At 35.9% G+C, this 25,098-nt stretch overlaps 1 protein-coding gene across 2 annotated transcripts in view; it reads left to right on the plus strand.

Moving 5' to 3' along the window:
• SLC44A5 (solute carrier family 44 member 5) overlaps nucleotides 1-25,098 on the plus strand; it is a 521,995-nt gene that overhangs the window by 415,908 nt on the left and 80,989 nt on the right. For both annotated transcript variants that reach the window (XM_077988318.1, XM_077988316.1), the window contains one exon: nucleotides 11,300-11,373. In XM_077988318.1, coding sequence (XP_077844444.1) covers nucleotides 11,300-11,373 — 74 coding nt within the window. The remainder of the gene's footprint in view (nucleotides 1-11,299; nucleotides 11,374-25,098) is intronic.

Raw genomic sequence — 25,098 nt, forward strand, 5'->3', positions numbered from 1 at the left:
TTAAATCTTTAAGTTGTATCTCACCTATTGTTATTGCCACTACTGCAACCCTAGCATCAATGAAAGTCTAAAGATAGACTGCTTCTCCACACACTCTGGCACATTTATCCAGTAACTCAAAGATGAAGCAAATGTGAAAGTCTGCAAGTCTTGGAGCTCTAATAATAAAACATAGAACTCACATGCTTTTTACATCAAAGTATGAAAGATGATGCTGGCATGTTTTTTATTATCCATGTAAAAGATTATTGGATTAGAGGTCATTCTGTTACCCTACTGGAACCAGGCTGCACAGACATTGAGTTGAGGTAGATTCTTTAAGTCTAGTAAAGGGAGAGACAAAGAGATGCATGAGTCTGTTAAGTGGCTTTTTGGTAGCTGACAAACAGTTGTTGTATTAGAAAGGAATAAAGTGTAAATGTTTAAAGGAGGAGAACAATAAAGACCAATGTCTTTAAACTTTCCTCTAGTGTATCTGACTGTTAGGATTATTTAAATTATAAAGTAAAAATAGAGAAATTAAATACACTTAAGCAAAATTAATATCATCATTCACCTTATTATCTGCTTTCTCATGCACATAATCTACTACTTTTACACTAGGATGTGTATCTGCTTTTATATTTTCTCCAGAGTCAAACAGATGTTAGTAAGCTTCCTTCACTGTACAATTTTTATTTTCCTTTCCATATAACCACAAATAGTTCTTTTCTGCATTTTTCTTGATCTTGTTTTTCTGATTTATTCTCTTTTGCCTTTTTCTTTCTCAATCATTAATAACTTCGGATTTTCATCAGGAGTCCTACTGCTTCCTCTCATTTTCTTTCTTCTTTAAATCCCTTTTCAGCTTATTTCTATCTTGGTTTTGTCCTGCTAGTAGATGTCACTTTCTTTCTCTTTCCTTCCTTGCTTTTACTCTATCTTTGCTCCCTTAAATACAGTTGACAAGATCTAGAAACAACATTGACAACTTGCTGACCTGTAAGTTGTCATGCATATTGTTCATAATGGACAGTCCACATCCAGGAGCAGTCAAGGCCAGCTGTTTTTTGATGTGGTCCTCAGGGACTAAAACTAACAATACAGCAACAACCCCTTATGTCCATTACAGAAAAGACAGATGCCAGCTAACCACATTCACAGTAGAAGACTGAAAAATACGATCTTTGATCTCCAAAAGCTTAGAGAAAATATGCTTTTATCAAGTTGATGTAATAAAAAGAAGTGAAACAATTTACTTGGAAAACTGTCAGAGAGACAAATATAGGATCTGGTCCTGAAATGATCCCTCTGTGTTAAAAACCATTAGAAAGAAATCCATTCATATCCATTTCAACCCATGAGGCATCTTTTTGGAGCTGCAAACTCTCGCATGCTCTGACATTTATTTTCACACTATTCCTGGGACCCAGGAAAACAGACATGTGTGGGAGGCTGATGATGATGATGAAGCAGAACTGGCCCTGGTTTCATTCTCTGCTCTGTTGCTACCACACTGCATTCACCACACACTTCATCCCAATTCATTCTACATCCTGGTGCAAGATAAATCTAATTGAAATACCACTTTTGTTACATTACTCCCCCTATTCAAGAACTTCCAATAGAAAATGAACTGAAATTGTAGTCAGGCATGACTTAATTTGTAAAGTGATGTATTAGTAACAGCTGTCATATCAACTTTACAACTCATAATCATCCAAGTGAGATAGTATATGTCAAGGTGAGTCACAGTCAGGTCCCTTAACATGTGAAATGTTGGCCGGGCGCAGTGGCTCAAGCCTGTAATCCCAGCACTTTGGGAGGCAGAGACGGGCGGATCACGAGGTCAGGAGATCGAGACCATCCTGGATAACACGGTGAAACCCCGTCTCTACTAAAAAATACAAAAAAACTAGCCGGGCGAGGTGGCGGGTGCCTGTAGTCCCAGCTACTCGGGAGGCTGAGGCACAAGAATGGCATAAACCCGGGAGGCGGAGCTTACAGTGAGCTGAGACTCAAGCCACTGCACTCCAGCCTGGGCGACAGAGCGAGACTCCGTCTCAAAAAAAAAAAAAAAACCCGAAATGTTGTGACTGAACTCTCCGACAGAAAAGTCCACACTCCTCCACACTGAGGGCTATTCAGTCATTTAATTGTAACAACCACCTGTTGCGCTGCTGCCCTAGCATGTTTTGTGCTGCTATATATATAATAATGAATAGATTATGTATCTATTAGATTATATAATAGATATTATACTATATTATATATAGTATAATATGTATTATCTATTAGATTATATAATGATATATAATATATATTCTATGTTAATATAATAGAATATATTCTAATATAATATATAAATATAACATATATAATATATTATTAATATATAATATTCTATTATATATTCTATATATATTCTAATATATGTTATATAATATTCTATTATAATATACAATATTCTATTTTATATTAATATATTAATTATATTATATTAATTATATTAATATATTAATATATTTTTATCTTAAAACCTCTACAAAATTTGTCTTTTATTTTTGCTAATAATAATGACCCTATTGTTACTAGTAATGCTATGTTGTAGTATAACCAGCCTGTAGATAAAATAGATTGGCAAATATTCACAAAAAAGAATTTATGTACTACGTTGGGCTCTAACCAAATGACTAGCATTTCCATTACAATGGTTGGAGTTTTCCATTTTGCTAAACACTTTGAGAACAGGAGATATACAACATTTTATGTGTTTGTTAAAATGTCTACAAGATATTGTCTAATGTTCAGATAATATTTTCATTGATCCATTTGATAGGTATGTACCGAATGCCTGTGCTTCTTTGCTATGGAAACCCAGGGCAATAACTATTCCTTATTATACTATTTCATAAATTTGTTAATTTTCTTTCCAAAATCTGTGCAAACCTCCCATTCATAATAAAGTTTACCAATAGCATACTCGTATAATGTTTACTGTTATTTATCTCAAATATGGCATGTTGTATTTATTGTTTTTCTCTGAGAACTGAAATAATTGCCAAAACCAATAAGTAAAAAATGCTTATAATAGAGAAATCTTGTTTTCCTTTTAATTATTTTTAAAAAATATTTTTAAAAAAATTTTAGAGGCAAGGATCTCGCTCTGTTTCCCAGGATGGAGCATGGTGTCACATCCATAGCTCACTCCAACAGTGAACTCCTGAGCTCAAGTTCCCAAGAAGCTGAGACTATAGGCACAAGCCACCGCACCCAGCTGATTTGTAAAATGTTTTGTGGAGACCAGGTCTCACTATGTTGCCCAGGCTGGTTTCAAACTCCTAGCTTTAAGTAATCCTCCCCATTAAGCTTCCCAAAGTATTGGAATTACAGGCATGAGCAGCTGTGCCAGCCCAAAACATTTTTTCATATAATTAAATATTGTTCCAAAAGTTGTTTTCAACTTTTCTTTATTATAAACAGTGCAGTGTTTTAAATCTTTATAAATAAATGTTTACTATATCTATAATTATGCCCATGGTATAAATTACTAAAAAGAAAATTACTGGGTCAAAGGGCTTGCAATTTTCTAAGTCTCCCATCATCATCCGGCAATATTTTTTGTTTACTTATTAAAATTTGAGGTGACAAATAGTAATCTTCTCACTATAATATGTGTGCTTTTAATTGCTAAAAAGATTATCATATAATTATTAGGAGACATGCGTTTTTGTATTTTAATAGCTGAATGAGAATTTCCAGAAGTTGGAAATTCATTGTTTCAACAAACATTTTTGAGCTCTACTCTATGTCTACATAGATTCTAACTTATTCCAAAAAGATTAAAAAGTGTTCCAAACCGATATGAATTCCCTTCAACCTTTGTTGATGACTTTGGACTAATGTCTCAAAGCTGTCTAGAGCTAGGTCTCTTTGCACCCTGCTATGTAATGCCTTTGGTCTACAATGCCCCAGCTGTAATATAAGCAATAACTGTGATCTCGCTCTCACTTTACTGGCATTTGCAGAGTGGTTTCCACCTACTGACAGATTATTGAATATTACACAAGTTTTACACACGATGAGTAACATCGTAAAACCAATTTTGTCTTATCTTGCCCCCTTTCAAACAAAAGACTCTTTTATACAGGCACTACTTAAACTCTTCTTTCTAAAAAAAAAAAAAAAAAGAAAAAATCAGGTTTCATTTATCTTTACAAATGAAAATATAAATCACAACCAGTTAAACCTATTCTCTCAAGGCAATGGAAATCCAAATGCAAGCAGTTTAGAATACAAGACTAATCAGAGGATAGAGAAGCTTTTAAGATCAAATTATTCAGAAGAACTAACTAAAGCAGCTATAATACTTAAATGTTATCTTGTATAATCTAATACATTTGAAAGATATTATCAATATTATACTGTTTTTTCGTAGGGTATTGAGTTATTTGGTACATTTTGTTTTTACACAACAGTTTAAAATGTGTTAAAAATAATAATCCTCGAAAACCAACACTTCTTTCTCAATGATTAGATACCAGGATTATCTTCAAAGGTAAATGTAAATTTAAAGTCTTCTTTAAAATTTTTAGGACACTTTAAAAACTTGTATTAATATCAAACACCTGAAAATACAGGTTCATGTAATTAAAAGCTCATTTGTGCCTTCCTATGAGGTTTCTGATTTCAGTAACAGAGCAAAATTCTTCAAGATAATCTTTAACCTCTTATAGAAACAGCCAGTGTAACTTGCCTTCTAATGAAACCTCAGCTCTCACATACACAAAGAATGGTGTGTGGCATAACCTAAAGCTGTGGATTGGGAAACAGAACAATAAAGAACTATCAGACAATGTATGTGGGAAGAAGAGAAACTGGAACCAAGGGGGTGGATACAATTGATGCCTTGAAACACAGCTCTTGGAGGATGTCCCTTTCAAAAATCACCAGATTCTCTATTATTCGTGAGAAGTAGGGGAAAAAAGGGAAAATATTTTTAACTTACATAGATCTCTCCTGCTAAATAGTTCAAAATAGAGTCCAGCTGACACTGACGAACTAGTAGCAACTCAGACGATCCGTCTGATTCACAGCACAGTCTGTAGTTTGCCAAACATATCTCAGTAAAACTTGAAAGATGGCCCCAAAGTGCATTATCCTCTAATAAGCCTGTGGGAAGTGGAGCGTTCATTCTGCTTCCTGGGACAGACTTTTGTGGTAAGAATCAGAGCAGTGTCAGATGACTGAATGGCATCATTCAGGTGCCAACAGAACCACAGAGGAGCAATGCTTCTAGACTTTGGGTTATAAATGCAGCCATGTTGTAGACAGATGTACCCAGGTGACACCAACAACTTTCAAATGAGAGGTGAGCATCTGACTGGAATCACAGGCAGTGGACAGTCCCTAAACTGATTCATTAGGCACAAATGGGTGATCTGTCAGAGAATAATGACTTTTAGGACTTCTGTTCTCACTCTAATGCTTGATATTAATGACCTTTCAGGATGGTTGATATCATTGGAATTTCATCTGCCACAAAGAAAGAAAACCAGTACATGAATCAGTTTCTGGATGAGAGTAGAAAGCTGTCCCTGAAAAGGAAGCAAAATGACAGTTGTTGGAGAATAAGAACTAGTGTGGAACCAAAATATGCACTTATAAAACAAAACTCTCTTATTACCTCTAAATGAAATCTGATGGGGTTTTTTTTGGTTTGCATTTGTTTTTTAGTGATTTATTTTACTGGAGACAGCAATGTCCAGATGGCATGTTTAAGCTTGACCCAAAATTTCAATCTCTAAGCAACATATTCACTATAAAAAATAAAAAAGATCTGAACTCTGAAACACAGCACTTTGATTTTTACCAGGCCCTGTTTATGATACATTAGATTGTCAGTGGAGGGTGCATTTCGCTAATCATTCACGGGACATAGATTGCTGTATGTCTGTAGTATGCAAGACTCTGCTAAATGCTGCAATAGAGGACTTCATGGTCTAGGTCAGAGGATAGTAAACTTTTTCTATAAATATTCAGGTGGTAAATATTTTAGGTTTTTCAGGCCAGATGGTATCTAATGCAAGTACTGAGCCATTGCAGCAAAATAAAGTAGCCTTAGACTATATATATCTCAGTATTGCTGTTTTCCAAAAATCTTTACTTATAAATGCTAAAGTTTGAATTTTATATAATTGTTCTTGGTTACAAAATATTACTCCTTTGTTTTTTAAAAAATTTTTTAGAGATGTAAAAACTATTCTTAGCTCGCAGGCTGCACAAAAACAGACAGCAAACCAGATTTGGCCCATAGACTGTAGTTTGCTACCCTCGTTCTATGCTATAATAGATTAAATATAGTTGCCTTAGAGATGCAAACAAAAGTTCTCTAGGTCTACAGGGATTAGAGAGAGTTCTTCTAGTTGAAAACTTCAAGAAGGAGACGACATTTGAGCTGACTTGAGGGATAGGATTTTCGTGTAGGATGTAGGGATCCACATTGGAGCTTTTTTGAGAGTGAATGGAAACATTGTTAACGGTTATTCTAGGAAAGAGGTGTAAACCCTGGCTATCCCATGCAAATTGGGACATATGGTTATCCCAGGAGGGGGAGTCTAGAGGTACCATGAGCAGAGAGCTCTGAGTGTGCCCAAGGGCTGTGTATCATTGTGTGAAAAAGTCCAAATTGGTTAAAACACATTGAGAAGGAATAATGGGAGATACAGCTAGAAAGGTAGCCTGGGGCTTGAATTAGGATTGAGCTTGTAGGTTCTTAAACATGAAGCGAAGATATTTGGAAATTATTCAACAGGTAATGGAGTGGTCCTGCAATTTTTTAAAACAGTAAACTGACATAATCACGTCTCAGTAATATCAGTGATGTGCAGACTGAATTGGATCAGGCAGAAACTACTTGCAGAAGCCCAATTAAGAGACCATGGCAATAGTCTGAAGAGAGGATTAAAAACCCTGGACTGAATCCAGGCAACACGAATAGAAAGAAAGGGGTGGATGAAAGACACATCAGAGAAAAGGAGTCAAGAGAACTTGTCAATTGAATATAAAAGATAAGCTAAGAAAAAGGGAAAGTCAAAGGAAACTCCCAACACTTTAAGTCTGGGTGACTATAGGCATACAATATTTGGGGATTAGAGGTGGGAGGAAAGGGAAGTCTGCACATGCACATGTAATTGGAATCCTATTCTTATTCTTTTAATTTGGAAAATAGATATAAGGTAGCAATAGTAGGTCCATAGTTTAACTTTTGAAAACACTTTTATGCCAGGGAAACACAATCTGAGTAAAGTTTTGAGTGGCTCTCTGATAAATGGGGGTGTGAGCAGCTTGTTTTGAAAAAGTAGGACTTTGATTTGGAGGGAGGGTGAGGGAGAGAGTTGGGCAACTTTCTCTATAACTATTCTTTCTGTCTTCTTTCTGGGACCCAGTGGGATGCAGCCCATTTTTAGCTTAGTACAATGCTTCATAGTGCTTGCCGTGAAAGCAAAAATGAATCCTCCTGAGGAAAAGGTCCAGTTATGACAAGCCTCTAGCTGGAACATGATTCAGATAATTTTTGTCCGTGAGCTTAGATCACCCAGTTATCTCAATAGCTCTCTAGAGAGGTTTGAGAACTATCCCAATTAAAACCTGATTTTTTCTTAAAAAAAGAACTCATTTCCTATAGAATATTTAGAATTGTGACAGATGCTCTGAAATCAAAAGAAAGAAACAGTGATAAGGAACTACAGCTTCTAAACATTTGAATTGAGTTTCTGCTACTCTCCTTGACTAACAAAATGGTGCCCAAGCTATATTTTGATTTGTTCACATTCAATTTTCCGGTAACTTTCTAAGCACTAATTATTTTTTTAGAGAGAATATATCTGAGGAAGGGAGAGATGCAGATAAATTAATAGAAAAAATAGCAGGTAATTATAATTACCTGAAAGTACACACACACACACACACACACACACACAACCCTATTTAAAAACTTTTCTAAAACAATAAAGTGAATCAAGTTGCTACCAAAACTGGGGAGATTTGAATTCTCGGTTTATAATTTTCAGTTTGTTCAACAACCTTCCGTGGTTAAGTAAGACAAAATTAAGCAGTCTGGCCATAGGGTATGGTCTGCCATTTTTCTAAAGCAGTGTACCAGAAAAACAAAGCAGATTTTAATATATTATTTTCCCTGGCCCCAGAATAGAATCTCTAAACAGCTTAAGGTGTGAATTATTGTGAATTATTAAGGTGTCCCATCGTGAAGAGAGACGGCTAGGGGAATAGTTGTGTGGGCACAGGGTAGTTCCTGATGCTTTAGTGTTTCCTTGGCACCGAAGAATAAAAAATAAATTATAGTGTAAAACCCTATATAGAACCAAAACACTAACTGATGCTCATTCATTAGTGCAAGTAGTGAAAGAGTATAGGTTTTACTTTTTTAAAAACTTCCGTTGGTCGCGGTGGCTCACGCCTGTAATCCCAGCACTGTGGGTGGCTGAGGTGGGCGGATCATGAGGTCAGGAGTGCGAGAGCAGCCTGGCCAATATGGTGAAACCTCATCTCTACTAAAAATACAAAAATTAGCGGGGCATGGTGGCATGTGCCTGTACTTCAAGCTGCTTGGGAGGCTGAGGCAGGAGAATCACTTGAACCAGGGAGTCGGAGGTTGCAGTGAGCCGAGATCGCACTACTGCACTCCAGCCTGGGCAATAGAGCGAGACTCTGGCTCAACAAACAAACAAACAAACAGAAACCTTCCATTTGGGATGTGCTTCTGCTCTGTCCTTGTGCTCTGTTCTTTGAAATTGGTAAGTTTATTTCATTGATCTTTCTAGATGTTTACCTCTACTTGTATTGACTATGTAGCATTATAAATACATAACCTTATGATAGTATGTAACATAAAGTCATTATGAATACAATTGTTCTCCCTTATTTGAAGTTTCGCTTTCTGAGGTTTCAGTTATCCGAGGTCATCTGTGGCCATCCGTGATGCACAGAAAATATGAAGTAGGAAATTCTAGAAATAAATAATTTATGTCTTAAATTGCCCACTGTTCTGAATAGCATGATAAAAATCTCATGCCATCAAACTCTGTCCCACCCAGCATGTGAATCATCTCTTTGTCCAGTGTCTCCATGCTATCCAGGCCACCTATCCTGCCTTCCCGTTTGCCACTTGTTAGCCATCTTGCTTGTCAGATCGCCTGTCCCAGTATCGCAGTGCTTGTATTCAAGTAACCCTGATTTTACTTCATAATGGCTCCAAAGCACAGGAGTAGTGATGCGGCAGATTGTTATAATTATTCTATTTTATTATTAGTTATTGTTAATTTCTTAATTGTGCTTAATTTTTAAAGTAAACTTTTTCATAGGTCTGTACGTATAGGAAGAAACAGAATATAGGGTTTGGGGCCATCCGCAGTTTCAGGCATCCACTGGGGGTCTTAACATGTCTCCCTTGCGAATAAGGGGAGACTACTCTATGTGTTATAGTCCGTATTATTAGAAACAATACAAACATATAACATTATAGATATATAAGGACGGGATGGCGGGCCACCCTGGCTGGTGCTTCTGTTTACATCCGTCTCTCCAGCTTCCTGGTAGTTATGATTACACACCAGGGCTTTGACAAATGCAAGATTTCTAATTAAAGCACATCTATGCTCTTGTTTTTTCTCTTTGAGTTTCTTACCTGCATGCATTTTCTGTTAGGTGTTGAGGTATGTAACAACTGCTCTGACAGATTGAGAATCTGATATTAAGTAGGATGTGTAAGAATGCAGGTGAAACAGATACCCTGCTCACACCCAAGCACGTTTTTGCTTTCAATGGTTGTTAACCAAAAAAAACAAAAAAACAAAACAAAAAAAAAAAACAACAAAAAAACTAGAGCACCTGCTTTCTTCTCTTGTTATTATCATTCTTATAATTCTTAAATTCTAATGAAAGTTAAAATTCCTGCATTGAAACTTGGTTTAAACAAATGATAGTTTGTTTCTGGTTTGCCCACAATTAACTTTCTTGATGAAAGATCGTTTCCTATTCCAAGGTAAAGAATTATAGAAATGTGTGTAGTTGATTTTAGATGTAGCTATTTTAAAACTTTGTAGAAAATTATAATCATATTAACATAACTCACAAGTGAAAAAGAGTTGGCGTTGGAGATCTAGATATTTGCCCCCTTCTTTAACAACCTCTTTCACGTACCTTAAGTAAGCAAACTCACTTTACTACCCCTAATAGCCTAAAGATATTCTTAGGAATCTCTCAAGGTTACGTTTCTGAAAGCAATACAAGTATGACAGGCTTTATAAATGTGTGTTTGTTACTGTACAATTATTATTCATTACTTACCACTTCAAAAAATAAGTGTGTAACTTCAACCTGCCTGTGCTAAAAGATTAGGGTATATCTGTATGCCCTCAAGATCAAGAAGTTTTACCATGAAAATTCTCATGTGCAACTTTTAATCCTGTCAAATGAGCTGATCTTTTTCTTTACTAAAGGAGTCCTCATTAAGTTTCAAATAAAGAATGACAGTATTGCTGCTCACTTTCAAACCATACCTTTGACTTTCCAAGCCACTTATAAGCTAAATAAGATGTAATATTGCAGATAGAAAATACGTTAGTTGAAAACCTTGAGTATCCCTGCTGGATGCTGGCTTGGCTTCTGACCTTTAGCAAATCACAGACTCCCTGTGAATCAGATTTCCTCTAAACCTACATTGACAATATATAGCTTACAGAGACAGCTAGAAAACTGATACTTTTGAGACATTTTATTTTGAATGCTTTATGTACATTGTTACTGGAATAGTTATAACTCAACTCCCCATAGAAAGTTAATGTAGTCAATCCTTTATCTAATAATAGTACCCCTATCATGTGTATGTAGGAAGAAAATGGAGAAGAGGAGGGATGGGAAATGGGTATTTTATACCATGTGTGAAGGAGGCATGAAGAGGAAAATCATAAAATCAAATAGCTTATATTACAATTTCAAATAAAAAATGGCTATCTGATGTTGGCGTACTCTAATCTTTAAAAATATTTTACAAATAAATAAGAGAAAACAAATACTAAGAGTTCTGAGGGACATTCGTTAATCATGGAACTATGACCCCGCCATGGCTGCTAACGTCTTTGCAGAAATTCATCTGATCTACCTTTTAAAATTATTGAATAAATATGCAATTATGAAATAGCATATCACTATTACTATGTTTTTCTCTCTTCATTTTGTGCAGTAAACAGGAAGTCATTTGGGACCTCTTTTAATTCTTTCTTTCTTTTCTTGTCTTTAGGAGTTGTACAGATGTTCTGTGCTGTATGATCTTCCTACTGTGTATTGTTGGCTACATTGTTTTAGGACTTGTGGGTGAGTAAATACAGGTATAGAAAATATTTCACACTTGCTAATGGAATAACTAAGTCAGCGTCACATATTAAACATTAATGATTGTCTTCCAAAAGCCTTCCTATTATTGATTGTTGTCTTTCCTGGAGGAAATGTGCCTCACCAGGATTTATCAGGTAGCAGACAATAAAAAATGAATATAAAACAGTTGAGTCAAAGGCAAGCCCAAATTACTTAAGTAAATACAATTATAAAGACGAAAGAGAAAAGTTTATGGTTCCTTTTTAATCATTGTTACTTTTGAAATTCTAATAAGCAACCAATTATGTTCATGTTGCTGTTTGCAAAGAAGAACTAGGGCCTAGATCATTTTAGGTAATACTAATACATAAACTTTTCTTTTTATAAGCAAATTAAAAAGAAGGAACAATTATTAAGAATTTCACCAGATAATTCATTGACATACAAAAAGTTCTAGTCTCTTTGCCCAAGAGACATCTAGCAAAGAGATACCTTGTTATTTATTGTTAAGTTAAAAATTTTACTATGAAAGTGAAAATAAGAGAAGTATGGAGATTCTTTATTTGAATTTTGTTTTGTTTTGTTTTGTTTTTTTGAGACACAGTCTCGCTGTGTCCCCAGGCTGGAGTGCAGTAGCACGATCTCGGCTCACTGCAACCTCCAACTCCCTGGTTCAAGTGATTCTCCTGTCTCAGCCTCCCGAGTAGCTGGGATTACAGGCATGCACTACCATGCCCAGCTCATTTTTATATATATATTTTTTTTAGTAGAGACAGGGTTTCACCATGTTGGCCAGGATGGTCTTGATCTCCTGACCTCATGATCTGCCCGCCTTGGCCTCCCAAAGTGCTGGGATTACAGGCATGAGCCACCGTGCCTGGCCTATTTGAATTTTTTTTAAACAACTACCAATGTTACTAGTATGAATATTTTCTGCAAAAAAAGGTTTCACAATTGTATATGAGTGGATCAAACTTTTTTTCCCCCAGAGACGTAGGTTCTGTCCCTTAAATTCTGACTTAGGAAACTTTAATATGTTATTATTGGGGTGAAAGTTGTGAAAGTCAGATATTAGCTAGTACCAGTAATTAATGGCATGGAGTCAATGTGGATGGAATGTATTAGCAGAAAGAAAGTTATACCCTAACTGGGGAACAATGAAAAATATTTTTCCGTGCTCTTCAGTTTTTTCTTCCAATAAGATAAATACTTTGAGAACACCAATTGAAAGTCATTTCCAAAAGATAATCTTGATATTGCCATGCAAAAGCTACGCAGAATTGGAGAATTCAAAAAATTAAGACAGGAAAATAGGGAGGGAGAGAAAAATAAAGGAGCATAAGTCATAAAGTAAATATATTCTTCTAAGATCTTCAGAACATTCTTTCATTATGTCTTAAAGTGATTTAAATTCCTACCATTAATGAAGTTGTAGTACAATATGTAATCTCTAGAGTAAATATTATAATAAAATAAATTTTCTTACACAAAATTTAGAATTTTGGTTTCTCTCACTTTGGGACACATCTTTCTTATCTATGTAATTTTTTTTTTTTTTTTTTTTTTTTTTTTTTTTTTTTTTACTTTTCATCATAGAATTGAAATTTGTTACATAAGTGAAAGATTTGGAATCAGGTACATCTACAGTTTCATCATTTTTTTAAAGGTCTTGGGTTACTTACTCAACCTCAGTTTTCTTACCTGGAAAATATGGAAACATTACCCGCCTTCAGGGCTGTTGTGAGGAGTAAATGAAATAATACTTAACTATACCAATAATGCTGCATAACAGTTCTGGGTAGTAGTTTGTTTGCTACCATTGTATAACTGAGTTGTCCTGAATTTTAATACATTTCTTTTCAATATAATTTACAATATTATTTCCATGGCAACCCATAATTTGGGCTATTAAAGTTTGACTGCACACAGGATCTTCACAAAGATCTCTTCCTGTGACAAGAATCTTTTCACTAGGAGACCTTATTCCTTCGTCAAATAAGTCTCTCCTCTGTATCTCAAAGCCAGTCTAATGTAGGTCCACAGAAAAATGCTTTGTGTCCTTGTATAGAGTGGGAAAACCCACTGCCACTCTCCTGTAAACAAAACAGAGGAGTGTACGCCACTATTTTCTCTGGAGCAAGATAAGAAATTTGCCTTTCTTTTTCCCAGAACTCCAAATTCAGTTTGTAAATGTCTTAATTCACATAAGGAAATTGGCAGATAAATATTACTCAATAAAAAACTATGTTGAGTAGTAAATTAATTCAGTGATGTCTCCAGATTAATCCCAATGCCACTGATTAAAATGAGTGACTCACAAAATTCACTAAATAGATATATATTTTTTCATCCCTGAACTGTAAATAGCCTTACTGGCTTCGTTTCAATATAAACTTAATTCTTTGATAATATCTAATGTTGGACTAAAAGAAGCACGAGGGGAAACTATGGCAGAGGTTACTAGAAGCGTGAAGGATTTTTTAACATGCAAGAATATATACCTTCATTTGAGTAAATATGATGCTAAGTCAGTTTCACTGATGTGTTATAGGTATTTTGGTGTCTTTTGCCAACTGTGTTAGTGCCTTCGTAGACTTATCTATCATCCATGATCTTTTCATAAAGAAGTGTTTTCATGAAAGAGACATGTTTTTTTCTGTTTTGTTTTTACAAAATCTGCTGAGAGAAACTGTTATTTGCCCTTTACGTGGAATACGGCCAGCTAGGGTAATACTTCAATACAACAGAGATACTTAACATTTGATTGATGAACAGCAGAACCTTTGTTCAAGTGGATGAAGTGGAGTCTGGGTAGAAGTAATCAAATCTTGAAAGATCAAACTAACCTTTATGATAATAACCCTCCTTTGTCCTACTTTGGTGATGATTACTATTCAATTATTGTACTAATTAGAAAAAAATGAATATTTATTATGCAAATTATTCTTTGCTATACTTATTGCTGTCATTAAGTATACAATAATAGCACAATTTTAACATTCAATAAATTTTTATGTCGAGGCGTGGTGGCCATGGCTCATACCTGTAACCCCAGCACTTCAGGAGGCCAAGACTGGCCAATAGCTTGAGCTCATGAGTTTGGGACCAGCCTGAGCAACATGGTGAATTCCTGTCCCTACAAGAAATACAAAAATTAGACAGATGTTGTGGTGTGCTCCTGTAGTCTCAGCTACTTGGGAGGTTGAGGTGGGAGGATGGCTTGAGCCTGGAAGGCAGATGTTGCAGTGAGCTAAGATCACACCACTGCACTCCAGCCTGGGTGACAGAGCCAGACTTTGTCTCAAAAATAAATAAGTAAGTAAATAATTTTAATTTGTTTTCTTTTTAAATTGATTACTCTTTGGGTGATTTAGTTCATTATTGTATTTACTTAGGAAGTGCTTGAAGTTACGATCCAAAGTTTGTTTTGGTTTTGCTTTTTTTAACCTTTCCCAGGGGTAATTATCTCTAGTAGCTGAGAAAGTAAGAAGTTAACAAGAGAGTTAATACAAACAAGACCAGAACTCTGTCGCCATGCTGTAAGAAACTCAAGCTCTGTGTAGCAGCTATGTGGAGGAGTCCAGGCCAACAGGCTCAGCTGGGCTCCCAAGGATAATTAGTGTCCACTATCAGCCCAGTTGGGTTTTCTGAAGCCCCAGTCAACACCTGACTGTATGAGAGATCCCAAGGGAGAATTAAGCCCTTCCCAAAATTCCTGACACACCAAATCATGAGCAAAATAAAAATTTGTTATATTAAGACAGCAAGTTTGGGGTGCAACAATAGATAAGCGGAACAAAATTTGGTACCTGGAAGTGGGATGCTGGTTTAACAAAACCTACAATACAGGCATTGGTTTTGAGACCAGGTGGTGTTCAGAAATCCAGTGGGTTTTGTGGAGGCTGCCGGTGAGTTTGAAAGAAAATGAGAAAGACGTGATTGGAAGCAGCGGGGAAGGGCACCTCGCTATGTAGTGGTCAAAAGTCTGGCATCACTGTTGCTGTGGTAATGAGGGATGTAGGAAGTGTACCTAATGAATTCAATGATCTAGATAAAGAAATCATCCTTAGGAGAGTAGCTAACTCTGCTGAGCCTTGTCCACACTTGGACCTGACTTAGGTGATGAGATCTAGACCTTAAGCCCGAGCCTGATGAGGTAATTGGATGAAGTTTCTGGGGATTTTGAGAGAAGATAAGTGTATTTACATTAGAAGGGAACACATTTTTTAAAAAAAGAAAAAATACTGCGTAGAGGGTGGACTACGGTATCCTTAATACATGGCTGCAAATTATTTGTCATTTTTCCCATTGAGAAGGAGGATCTGCAATCCTTTCCCCTTGAATACAGTCAGGCTTGTGATTGCTTCTTTAATAGGGAAATGAACCAAGCCAAAGCAGAGTAGTAAAGAGCCTTGACATGCAGGTTATTTATAGATCAGTAGAAAGGATTAAAGGAATTGCATCATGACTTGAGTGGAGACAGTGGATCTGAAAATACCAAGTAGAGAAAGAAAGAAATTTACATAATTACATAAGGCTAAATTCTCACATTCAGCCTTAATCCTTCATAGAAAAAGGTAGAGAATAAACAAAATAGTTAATAATAAAGTAGTCAAAATTGACCTCATCATTTCTGATATTAAATTATATGTTCATTGTTTTGGGGCAATAATACAGTCATATCTGTTTTTTCATTTATTACTTAAGGAAATCTAGCATATCACACTCTTTCCTGACCTAAACTTTCCCAAAACACCAAGGAGGTAGCAACCTGATTTCCAATCTCTAGGTGGAGAGACTTTGTAGTGTTCTGGAGATCTGACATTTCGGTTGTGCCATTTAGTATCATTTCATAATCCGTTGCTTATCTTAATCTTCCCACTACTGTAATGGCTTCCCAATCCAAGACTACTGCTTTTTAAATATTTCAGCAATATTCAAACATTGGCTCCCAAAGCATGACAAGGGTCAGAATAGGTGCATTCAAACTGACTTCTTGCTTGATCAGAACCAGCCCTTACTCTTAGGTGCTGCTTTTAAGCCTAGGACCCCAGCCCAGTCTCTTCCTCCATGGTAAGTTCCCTTTGAGGGTATTTTTATCCTTTTTGTCCAGCAAGCCTAGTTCAGGGTCAATCTGATCTATTCTAAATTAAAGTCTCAGGGATAAAAGTTTGACGTCTTATCTCTTCCTTCTCTTAAAGCGAATTGGTCTTCCTCTATCCCAATAAACATGAGGAAGGAAGAAAGCATATTTTCATAACTAAGAGAAGTCACTCAAGTGACCTTTTGAAGAACAAAGATAATTCCAAGATGACTTTTTCATTCTGCCCATACAAAGAAGCAGTGAACAGTTTCTCTTACTAATAAACACATAAATATATTTTTTAAATTTAATTTAATTTTTTAGCTTTATGAGCTATGATTGACACATTTTAAAAAGTATATATTTAAGGTGTACAACCTGGTGTTTTAGTATATATATATCTCTTGTGTAAAGATCTCCACAGTCAGGCTAACATATATGTCACCTGACATAGTTACTTTTGTTTGTAAGTGAGTGTTTGGAAAGAACAGTTAAAATATATTCTCTCAGCAAATTTCAAGAATAAAATACATTATTAACTATAGTCAATACTGTAAATCAGATCTCTAGAACTTATTCATCTTATATCAACTTATATCACACACACACATATACACACACACACAAGCACACATACACTATAATTTCTTTATCCGTTCAACTATTGATCGATACTTAAATTGATTCCAAATCTTGGCTATTGTGAATAATGCTGCAGTGGACATGGGAGTACAGATATCTCTTCAACATACTGAGTTCAAATCTTTTGGGTAAATATCCAGATGTGGGACTGCTGGATCATATGATAATTCTATTTTTAATTTTTTGAGTGACCTCCATGCTATTGTTCATAATAGCTATACTAATTTACATTCCTACTAACAGTGTACAAGAATTCCCTTTTTCTCCACGCCTTCTCAACAGTTATCTTTTGTCTTTTTTATAATAACCATCTGTACCTCACTAGGCATCCTGTTGTTCTAATTTGGGAGCTTGGTGATGTGACCACAATATTCATTGCAAGAGGAAACTGGCAATTGGAAATGAGTATAACTGGAAATTACATTGTGCTGTTACTCTACTTTGGAACTAAAGTAAACCTATCAGATCACAGCTTGGAAACATTGTTTTAGCCAAGTAAAATCATATCTCACAATTAAAAAGTAAGAATTTTTAGAAATCCCAGTTCTATTGCTTCTTAAATTGTTCCAGGGAACTTTTCTTAAATGTTCATTGTATTTATAACCAGAATCAGTATTAAATGTCCTTTTGCATTCTTTACAAATATATAAATATTTACAAAGTAAATTACAAACCTATACTTCTTTTTATTTTGAAAGTCTTCATATTGAAAAGAAAGCACTTAGTTTTCACTGTTACTTGAGCAGATATTTTAGTATTGAGTGAGTTTTTTACTGTTTCTTTTATTTTGTTGAATGCATACATGGTAGATGATTTTAAGTGGAATATTGTTATCATGAGAGGGACTGATTTGTGCTCAAGGACATGACCCTAAAGTCACCATTGGGTAGAAGAGGCCACCTGTGAAATGATAAACAGCATTTTTCTTATCTAAGCAACAGTATACAGGGCTACTTCCAAAAATGTTTCTATAGCAGCGGTGTCATCAACACAGATTTTCAAGTTCGGTATCATGTGTCCTATTATCTGCTTCATTGCATTTGTAAATTGCTTGTGTTAAAAAGCCATAAGCACGATTTGGCAGGCCTGTTCCTCACATATTAAAACAGTTAAAATGTACCTTTAAGGGATACAAAGTAATGATTTGAAAGCCAACATTCCCAACCAGCAAGTGTTTAGGGAATGCCTTCCCTGCCCCAAACAGATTTGCAGTTAATTTTTAAGTGTCAGTGCAAGCAGTTGGTCTAATCACATTTTCTCCTTGACAGAGGGCTTTTAAATGGCTGCAACTCCTGACTCAACCCTGGAGCACAACAAGAACATGCTTTGCAAATGTTTGAAAATGAGAGATAATTTTAGATCATAATGCTCGCTCCTGGTACTTCAGAAACATGCATTTCCTTGATATGAGTGAAAAGATAATTTGCCTGAATAAATTTTTCACCATCTCTTACCAATCTTTGGTTATCTGCTATGAATTTCCCTAATAGAATTCTTTTACAAATAATTTCTTTTCTCTCTTCTCTTTCTGTTTTATACACACAAGACACACATGTGCACATGCACAAACATGAGTCATCTTCACTTAAAGTGGTGTTTTAAAATTTTTCTAAAACAGTGAGATAATGAAAAAAGATAATTGAACCAGATTTGTATTGGTTTTATTCACCAACATAACCCAAGTAGTTTAATTCTAGAGCCTGTGCTCTTGAACACTACACTATACTGTATTTTATTTAATAAAGATAATAAATGATGAATAAGTAATGAAGGTTACTGAGAGAAGGGTAGACCAGAACCCCGTGATCCTCAGCTAATGTTTTTCTCTTCCTCCTTCCCCTCCCACCTCCTCTAATTCCACACTGAGTTGGGCTTAACACAGCGAGTATCCACGAACAGTTTGGGGCATAAATGAAAGGCAGGTATTCTTCTGCAATCAAAGATCATCAACAATCTATTATCTTCAGTCTTGCCCCTCTGAGACTGATACGGGTCACTTTGCTGCAGTGCCATTGTTAATTTTCAGTAATTAAAAAAAATTAGCCTCTATTATGTACAAACTAAAAAGAGGAGTTTATTCTTTATCATAATCCACACCTAAATAGTTGGTTTCCTTTCCTTTAGTTAATTCTTATACTATGGAGTAAATAAAATTATTTTAGGCAATGTTTAATTCTTTAACAAGAAAAACCTCAAAGGATTTCATGGGCCTCTCAAAAAAGTGTTATTTACTAGTAGATGTTAATGAGTATTACACGTAACCTTTTCAGATATAATACATTGCATCGATTTTTAGGAACCATGAGAGCTGCTTCATATAAAGCAAGAAGATGTGGCTAATTATAGAACCACAGTTAAGCAAGTAAAGACCAAGACCAGAAACCCTGAATAGGGAGTGGCCTCGACCTCTTCCAAGAAAATTTGAATAGGAAGACAAGGACCTACCTGAACAGAACCTTTACCGTGGAATTCACAGCTGACACTAACAACTAAAAAAATCTCCCTGTAGTTCATCATAGAAAATCCTAAGATGCTAACTCTCCATCCGTATCTGAAATTATGCTTTACCCTGCTTTCTGTGTAAGCACCACACTGGTCTCCTGTCTGTCCTCAGTACCCATCACACTCCCACCCCTCACAGGCCCTGTGTCCATGTTGTTCATGTGCTGGAAGCCTCTTGGGCCTCTATTCATTTTTGAGGTCTCATCTCCTGAATCACTTCAGAAACATCATCCCTGACTTCTCTCATGTGATCATCTGCCTCTGTGAATCATGCTTTTCATGCCACATATTGCTCCTTTGTAGCACGGGTCAGAATTGGAATTTTACATTTATTTGTGCAGTTAATTCATTAAAATCTATTTCTCCCAACAGACTGTAGGCTTTGGGAGAGCAAGAACCATTATATTCCCAGGGTCTAGCTTGGTGCTGACACAGAGGAAGCACTCAAAAAATATTTGTAGAATGAATGAAGAAATTATTTGTACAATGAATGAAGGAAAAAAACCCCATAAACTCCTGTCCTCATTATTTCAACTACTTCCTTACCTTAAAAATGAAAATGAAAAACCTATCTGCTAATGTGAATGAAAATCTTAAATAAAATCTTGAATAGTGGTGGTCTAACATTGACTTAGAATAATCAGAAAATTAAGTGTATTAAAGTAATCAGCAAAAAGTCAAATGCAAAAAAAAAAAAACACACTTGTTATAAAAAACTGACTTTCATTTCTTGGTAATTTGGTTGTTTTTCTGTTTTCTTAAATTCTGTGCCTATTTTTTACAAATCTGTTTTAAGGATATGCTTTGCTTTGTTCCCTCTTTTACATCCTATTCTCACTCCTTCCAATTCATAGACCTTGAAATTTAGGTGTATCTTCTTCCTCTTTGCTACTGCTGTTTCATGTAGCAGTAAATTCTGATAAAAGATAGTCTGAAAACCGTATATATATATAAAGAAAGTCTGAAAACCATGTGTGTGTATATATATATAAAGTCTGAAAACCATATATATATATACACACACACACATATATATACACACATATACACACACACATATATATGTAGTTTTTGTTGTTGTTGTTGTTGTTGTTGTTTTTGAGACGGAGTCTCACTCTGTCCCCCAGGCTGGAGTGCAGTGGCGCAATCTCCGCTCACTGCAAGCTCCGCCTCCCGGGTTCACGCCATTCTCCTGCCTCAGTCTCCCTAGTAGCTGGGACTACAGGCGCCCACCACCACGCCCGGCTAATTTTTTTTGTATTTTTAGTAGAGACAGGGTTTCACCGTGTTAGCCAGGATGGTCTCCATCTGCTGACCTCATGATCCGCCCACCTCGGCCTCCCAAAGTGCTGGGATTACAGGCTTGAGCCACTGCGCCCGGCCTCAACCTTACATATTTGTTAAATGAAGTACTAAATGTCTTGCTGTATATATCTGAAGTCCCACTCTTTAATGGGCTAGTCACTTGTTCAGAATATGGGCTGGGCATTTTTCATTTTCCCCTCCAAATCTAGTCCTTATTCTCCTCATCCTGCTCTGTCCCTTAGGAATCTGGCATTTATGGGTTACACCAAGTGGCTCTCTTGTCCTCTGGCTTCCAGTTTGGTGAGATGGGAGGGTAGGAGCATGAGTCTGTAGATTTCTGCCTTTGACTCTCTTGCTGATGGGTCACAACAGGTTGGCTACACCTCTCTAAGGCTCCTGCTCCCGTCAGTGCTGTCAATGAGCTCTCTCCATTCAGATTGGCCTCCTGGATTTGGGTTACCCCTCCTGTGCCTCTTCAGACCCAGGGGTGGAAATGGCTCCCTATTGGTGCCAACGTCTGGGTTCTACATCAGTTCCTGCTTGTTTCCCTTCATGCTGTTCATGCTTTTATGAATATCTCCTTTATTAAACTCTACTCAACTATTCTATATGAGTTTAATACCTGTTTCCTGCTAGGACCCTGCCATACTCTAGAAAACAGCTCCCCAGCCTCAAAAGGCATTGTTTCCTACAGGGGGATATAACTGGCTCGTCAGGGCATTATTCTACCATTCCATTATGCCAGCTACTTCTCGTTGAATGGGGCTCAGTGTTGGTCATCTATGCTGATAAATTTGTTGCATACACATTGTTAGAATCCAGGTCATCCTTTGTGAGTACAAGTCCATGTTATCAAAACCTACACATAATCTTCATCTCTGTTATCATGGTTACTTTATTACAAAATCATTGAATGAGTGGTTTCCATCTTGATTATTGAAAACTACCTCTACAGAAGGGGCTTCACTAAGCAGCCACATGAGACATAAGTATTTTCATATTCTGGGTCCATTTAGAGGTCAATCTTTGTAGTTATTTCTCAAACTTCCTGGACATTATCTAATATTTTTCTTTTCTAGTCCATGACATTGTAGCCAAATCATTGGCCTCTATCTATAAATAGATTAAATGATTCAGATCTTCTACTCTTCTGGTCAAAGTAGACAACCAGAATAATTTACCCTAGTCAATGCCAACAGATCCTCCACAGCCATCTATAAATCTGGTTTAATTTTTTCCTTCTCAGTCTGCTGATCAAAGGTACCTTTCCATGATTAAATTTCCATGATCAAAGAGACCTTTTCATATATGTGTTTCTTTAACACATACCTATTGGCATCGGAAGTTAATATATTATTATTGTAAGAATTCTTCTTATGTAACTTTGTTGAGCCTTTATGACCTTCTGACACATTGTAGGAATATGTCATTTCCATTGGGAATGGAGTGCTGCTGGGCACAACCACCTCTAGACTTGATGGACCAAATAGTATCCTTTAAACATCATGATGGGAAGCTCATGTCATTGGGTGTTCATTCAGGGACAAGGGGCTATTTCTCAAAAGAAGAATAGTTATTTTCTGAAAAAAACACAGATTTTCTTCAACACCCTGGAGACGTCTACTGTGACTCTCTAATAGGCATTTGCCACAGGTCCCATAAAGTGTCTTGCTTTTGACAGGTATTTTAGGCACAGTGGCACACCTGTTTGTACAGTAGCCTGGATTATCTGAAAAGTATTTTATTTCTCTGAGCTCTACTCAAATCTGGCAACTAGTAAGTATTGCACCCCTTTTAATAGCAGAAAATGTAAGATGCAGTAACTTATCTTTCACTATGGAGAAGATATAATTACTGGAACCCTCAGGAACTTTACTGAGGTGGAAGACTCCTGTATTGTCATAAAATTTTTCTCCTATCCATTAGCACACAAGTGTCTGTATAAGGCATCAAGATTATATGCTATTCACTATTCCCCAGATCTTATCAGCATGATGCTATGAATATAATGAATCTGTGTGGCAACCTGTGGAGTAAGGATATTTTCAAAACCCTGTAGACTAAATTGTGGCAAAGAGCTAGAAAGTCATATACCATTTAGGGAAGAAAGTGAAGATGTGATACTATCCTTGCCAGATAAAAGCAAATACCCCTAAGGTTATCTACTTATTGGAAAAAGTAGAAAGCATTTGTTTGATCTATTGCTGTATCCAAAGTGACAGAGACTGTTTTGATTAGTTCTAGTACACAGACAATAACTTGAAGAACAGCTGAAATTAAGGCCATGACTTGGTTGAGCTTAAGAGAATACACTAAGAATCTTTAGAACCTGTCTTCCCTCTGCACTGCCCAGCAGTATCATACATAGTTTCCTTAGGAAGAATGTGCTAAGAAATAGTATTATACTAAATATGAGATGTATTCATCTCTGTATTTTCAGAGTTTATGTGTGCCTATATCATTCATTCATGAATGACCAAATAGAGAGAAATGTGACCATTGACAATTCAGTGTGAATGAATGAATGAAAGGGAGTTTGATCGTATTGTAGACTGGAATTTTAAAATAAAGCTTTTCATGTTTACTTTAAGAACTAAGGTAAACAGATGTCAGATACTGTGTAATAGTTTAGGTCTTAAGGAATATTTTAAATGATGTCTAAGGTTCCATGTGTTAAATCATACAGCGAGGACTGAAAAATACTAAAATCCTAGAAAGTGTAGCTATAAGCTTAACACATAATAAATTAAATAGAAAATATGTGTTTCCTAATTATTATGAATATTTAATTTGAAAAAAGAAAGATAGTGAAATTATTTACTTCAAGTATAAAAGTTTTTTAGGACTTGCTGCTACAGGCTCTGTGAGACAGCCAAAAATGTTTGAAGACAAAGGACATAATCTGTTGGAAGCTTCATGGCCCCACCTAGCTCCTGAAAAACCTGAATACTTATCCGCACAACCCTGGGGCAAGCTTGTATCCCTCCTAAACTACTGGAGCTGATGCTGTCTTGAAAGCACCACCTCCTGGCTGGAGGCCAACACAAAATAAAGGCAGTAAATAAATCTACAACCAAGTCCTATCTTCAGCCTCCTTAAACAAAACCAGCAAAAATACACTTCATAAATGAAAAAAAAGATACAAGTTTTTTCAGACAAATAAGTGCTGAGAGAATTTGTCACTACCAAGCCATCATGACAAGAACTGCTAAAAGAAACTCTAAATCTTGAATCAAATCCTCAAAATAGCATCTCCTTAAAGCATAGATCTCAATGGACCTCTAAAACAATAACACAATGAAAAAAAATCAAGGTGTTTAGTCAACAACTAGCATGATGAATAGAACAGTGCCTCACCTTTCAATACTAACATTGAATGTAAATGACGTAAATGTTCCACTTAAAAGATTCAGATTGGCAGAATGGACAAGAATTCACCAACCAAGTATCTGCTGTCTTCAAGCGACTCGCCTAACACATAAGGACTCACTTAAACTTAAAGTAAAGGGGTGGAAAGAGATATTCCATGAAAATGAACACCAAAATCAAGCAGGAGTAGCTATTCTTATATCAAACAAAACTGACTTTAAAGTGACAGCAGTTTAAAAAGACAAAGAGGGACATTGTATAATGATGAAAGAACTTGTCCAACAGGAAACATCACAATTCTAAATATATAGGCACCTAACTCTAGAGCTCCCAAATTTATAAAACTATTACTACTAGACCTGAGAAATTAGTCACATGTCAACACCATAATAGTGGGAGATTTCCATACTCCACTGACAGCACTAGACAGGATATCAAAACAAAATGTCAAAAAGTAACAATGGACTTAAACTATAGCCTAGAACAAATGGACTTAACAGCTATTTACAGAAAATTCTACCCAACAACTGCAGAATATACATTCTATTCAGCAGCACATGGAACATTTTCCAAGATAGACCATATGATAGGCCACAAAACAAGTTTCAATAAATTTAAGAAAATCAAAATTATATCAACTACTCTCTCAAACCACAGTAGAATAAAATCAGAAATCAATTTTTAAAGGAACTCTCAAAACCATGCACATACATGGAAATTAAATAACCTGCTCCTGAATTACCATTGCATTAACAATAAAATCAAGATGGAAATTTAAAAATTTATTTGAACTGTATGAAAATAGTAACACAATCTATCAAAAC

This window comes from Macaca mulatta, chromosome 1, assembly GCF_049350105.2.
Source record: "Macaca mulatta isolate MMU2019108-1 chromosome 1, T2T-MMU8v2.0, whole genome shotgun sequence".
Taxonomy (NCBI): domain Eukaryota; kingdom Metazoa; phylum Chordata; class Mammalia; order Primates; family Cercopithecidae; genus Macaca; species Macaca mulatta.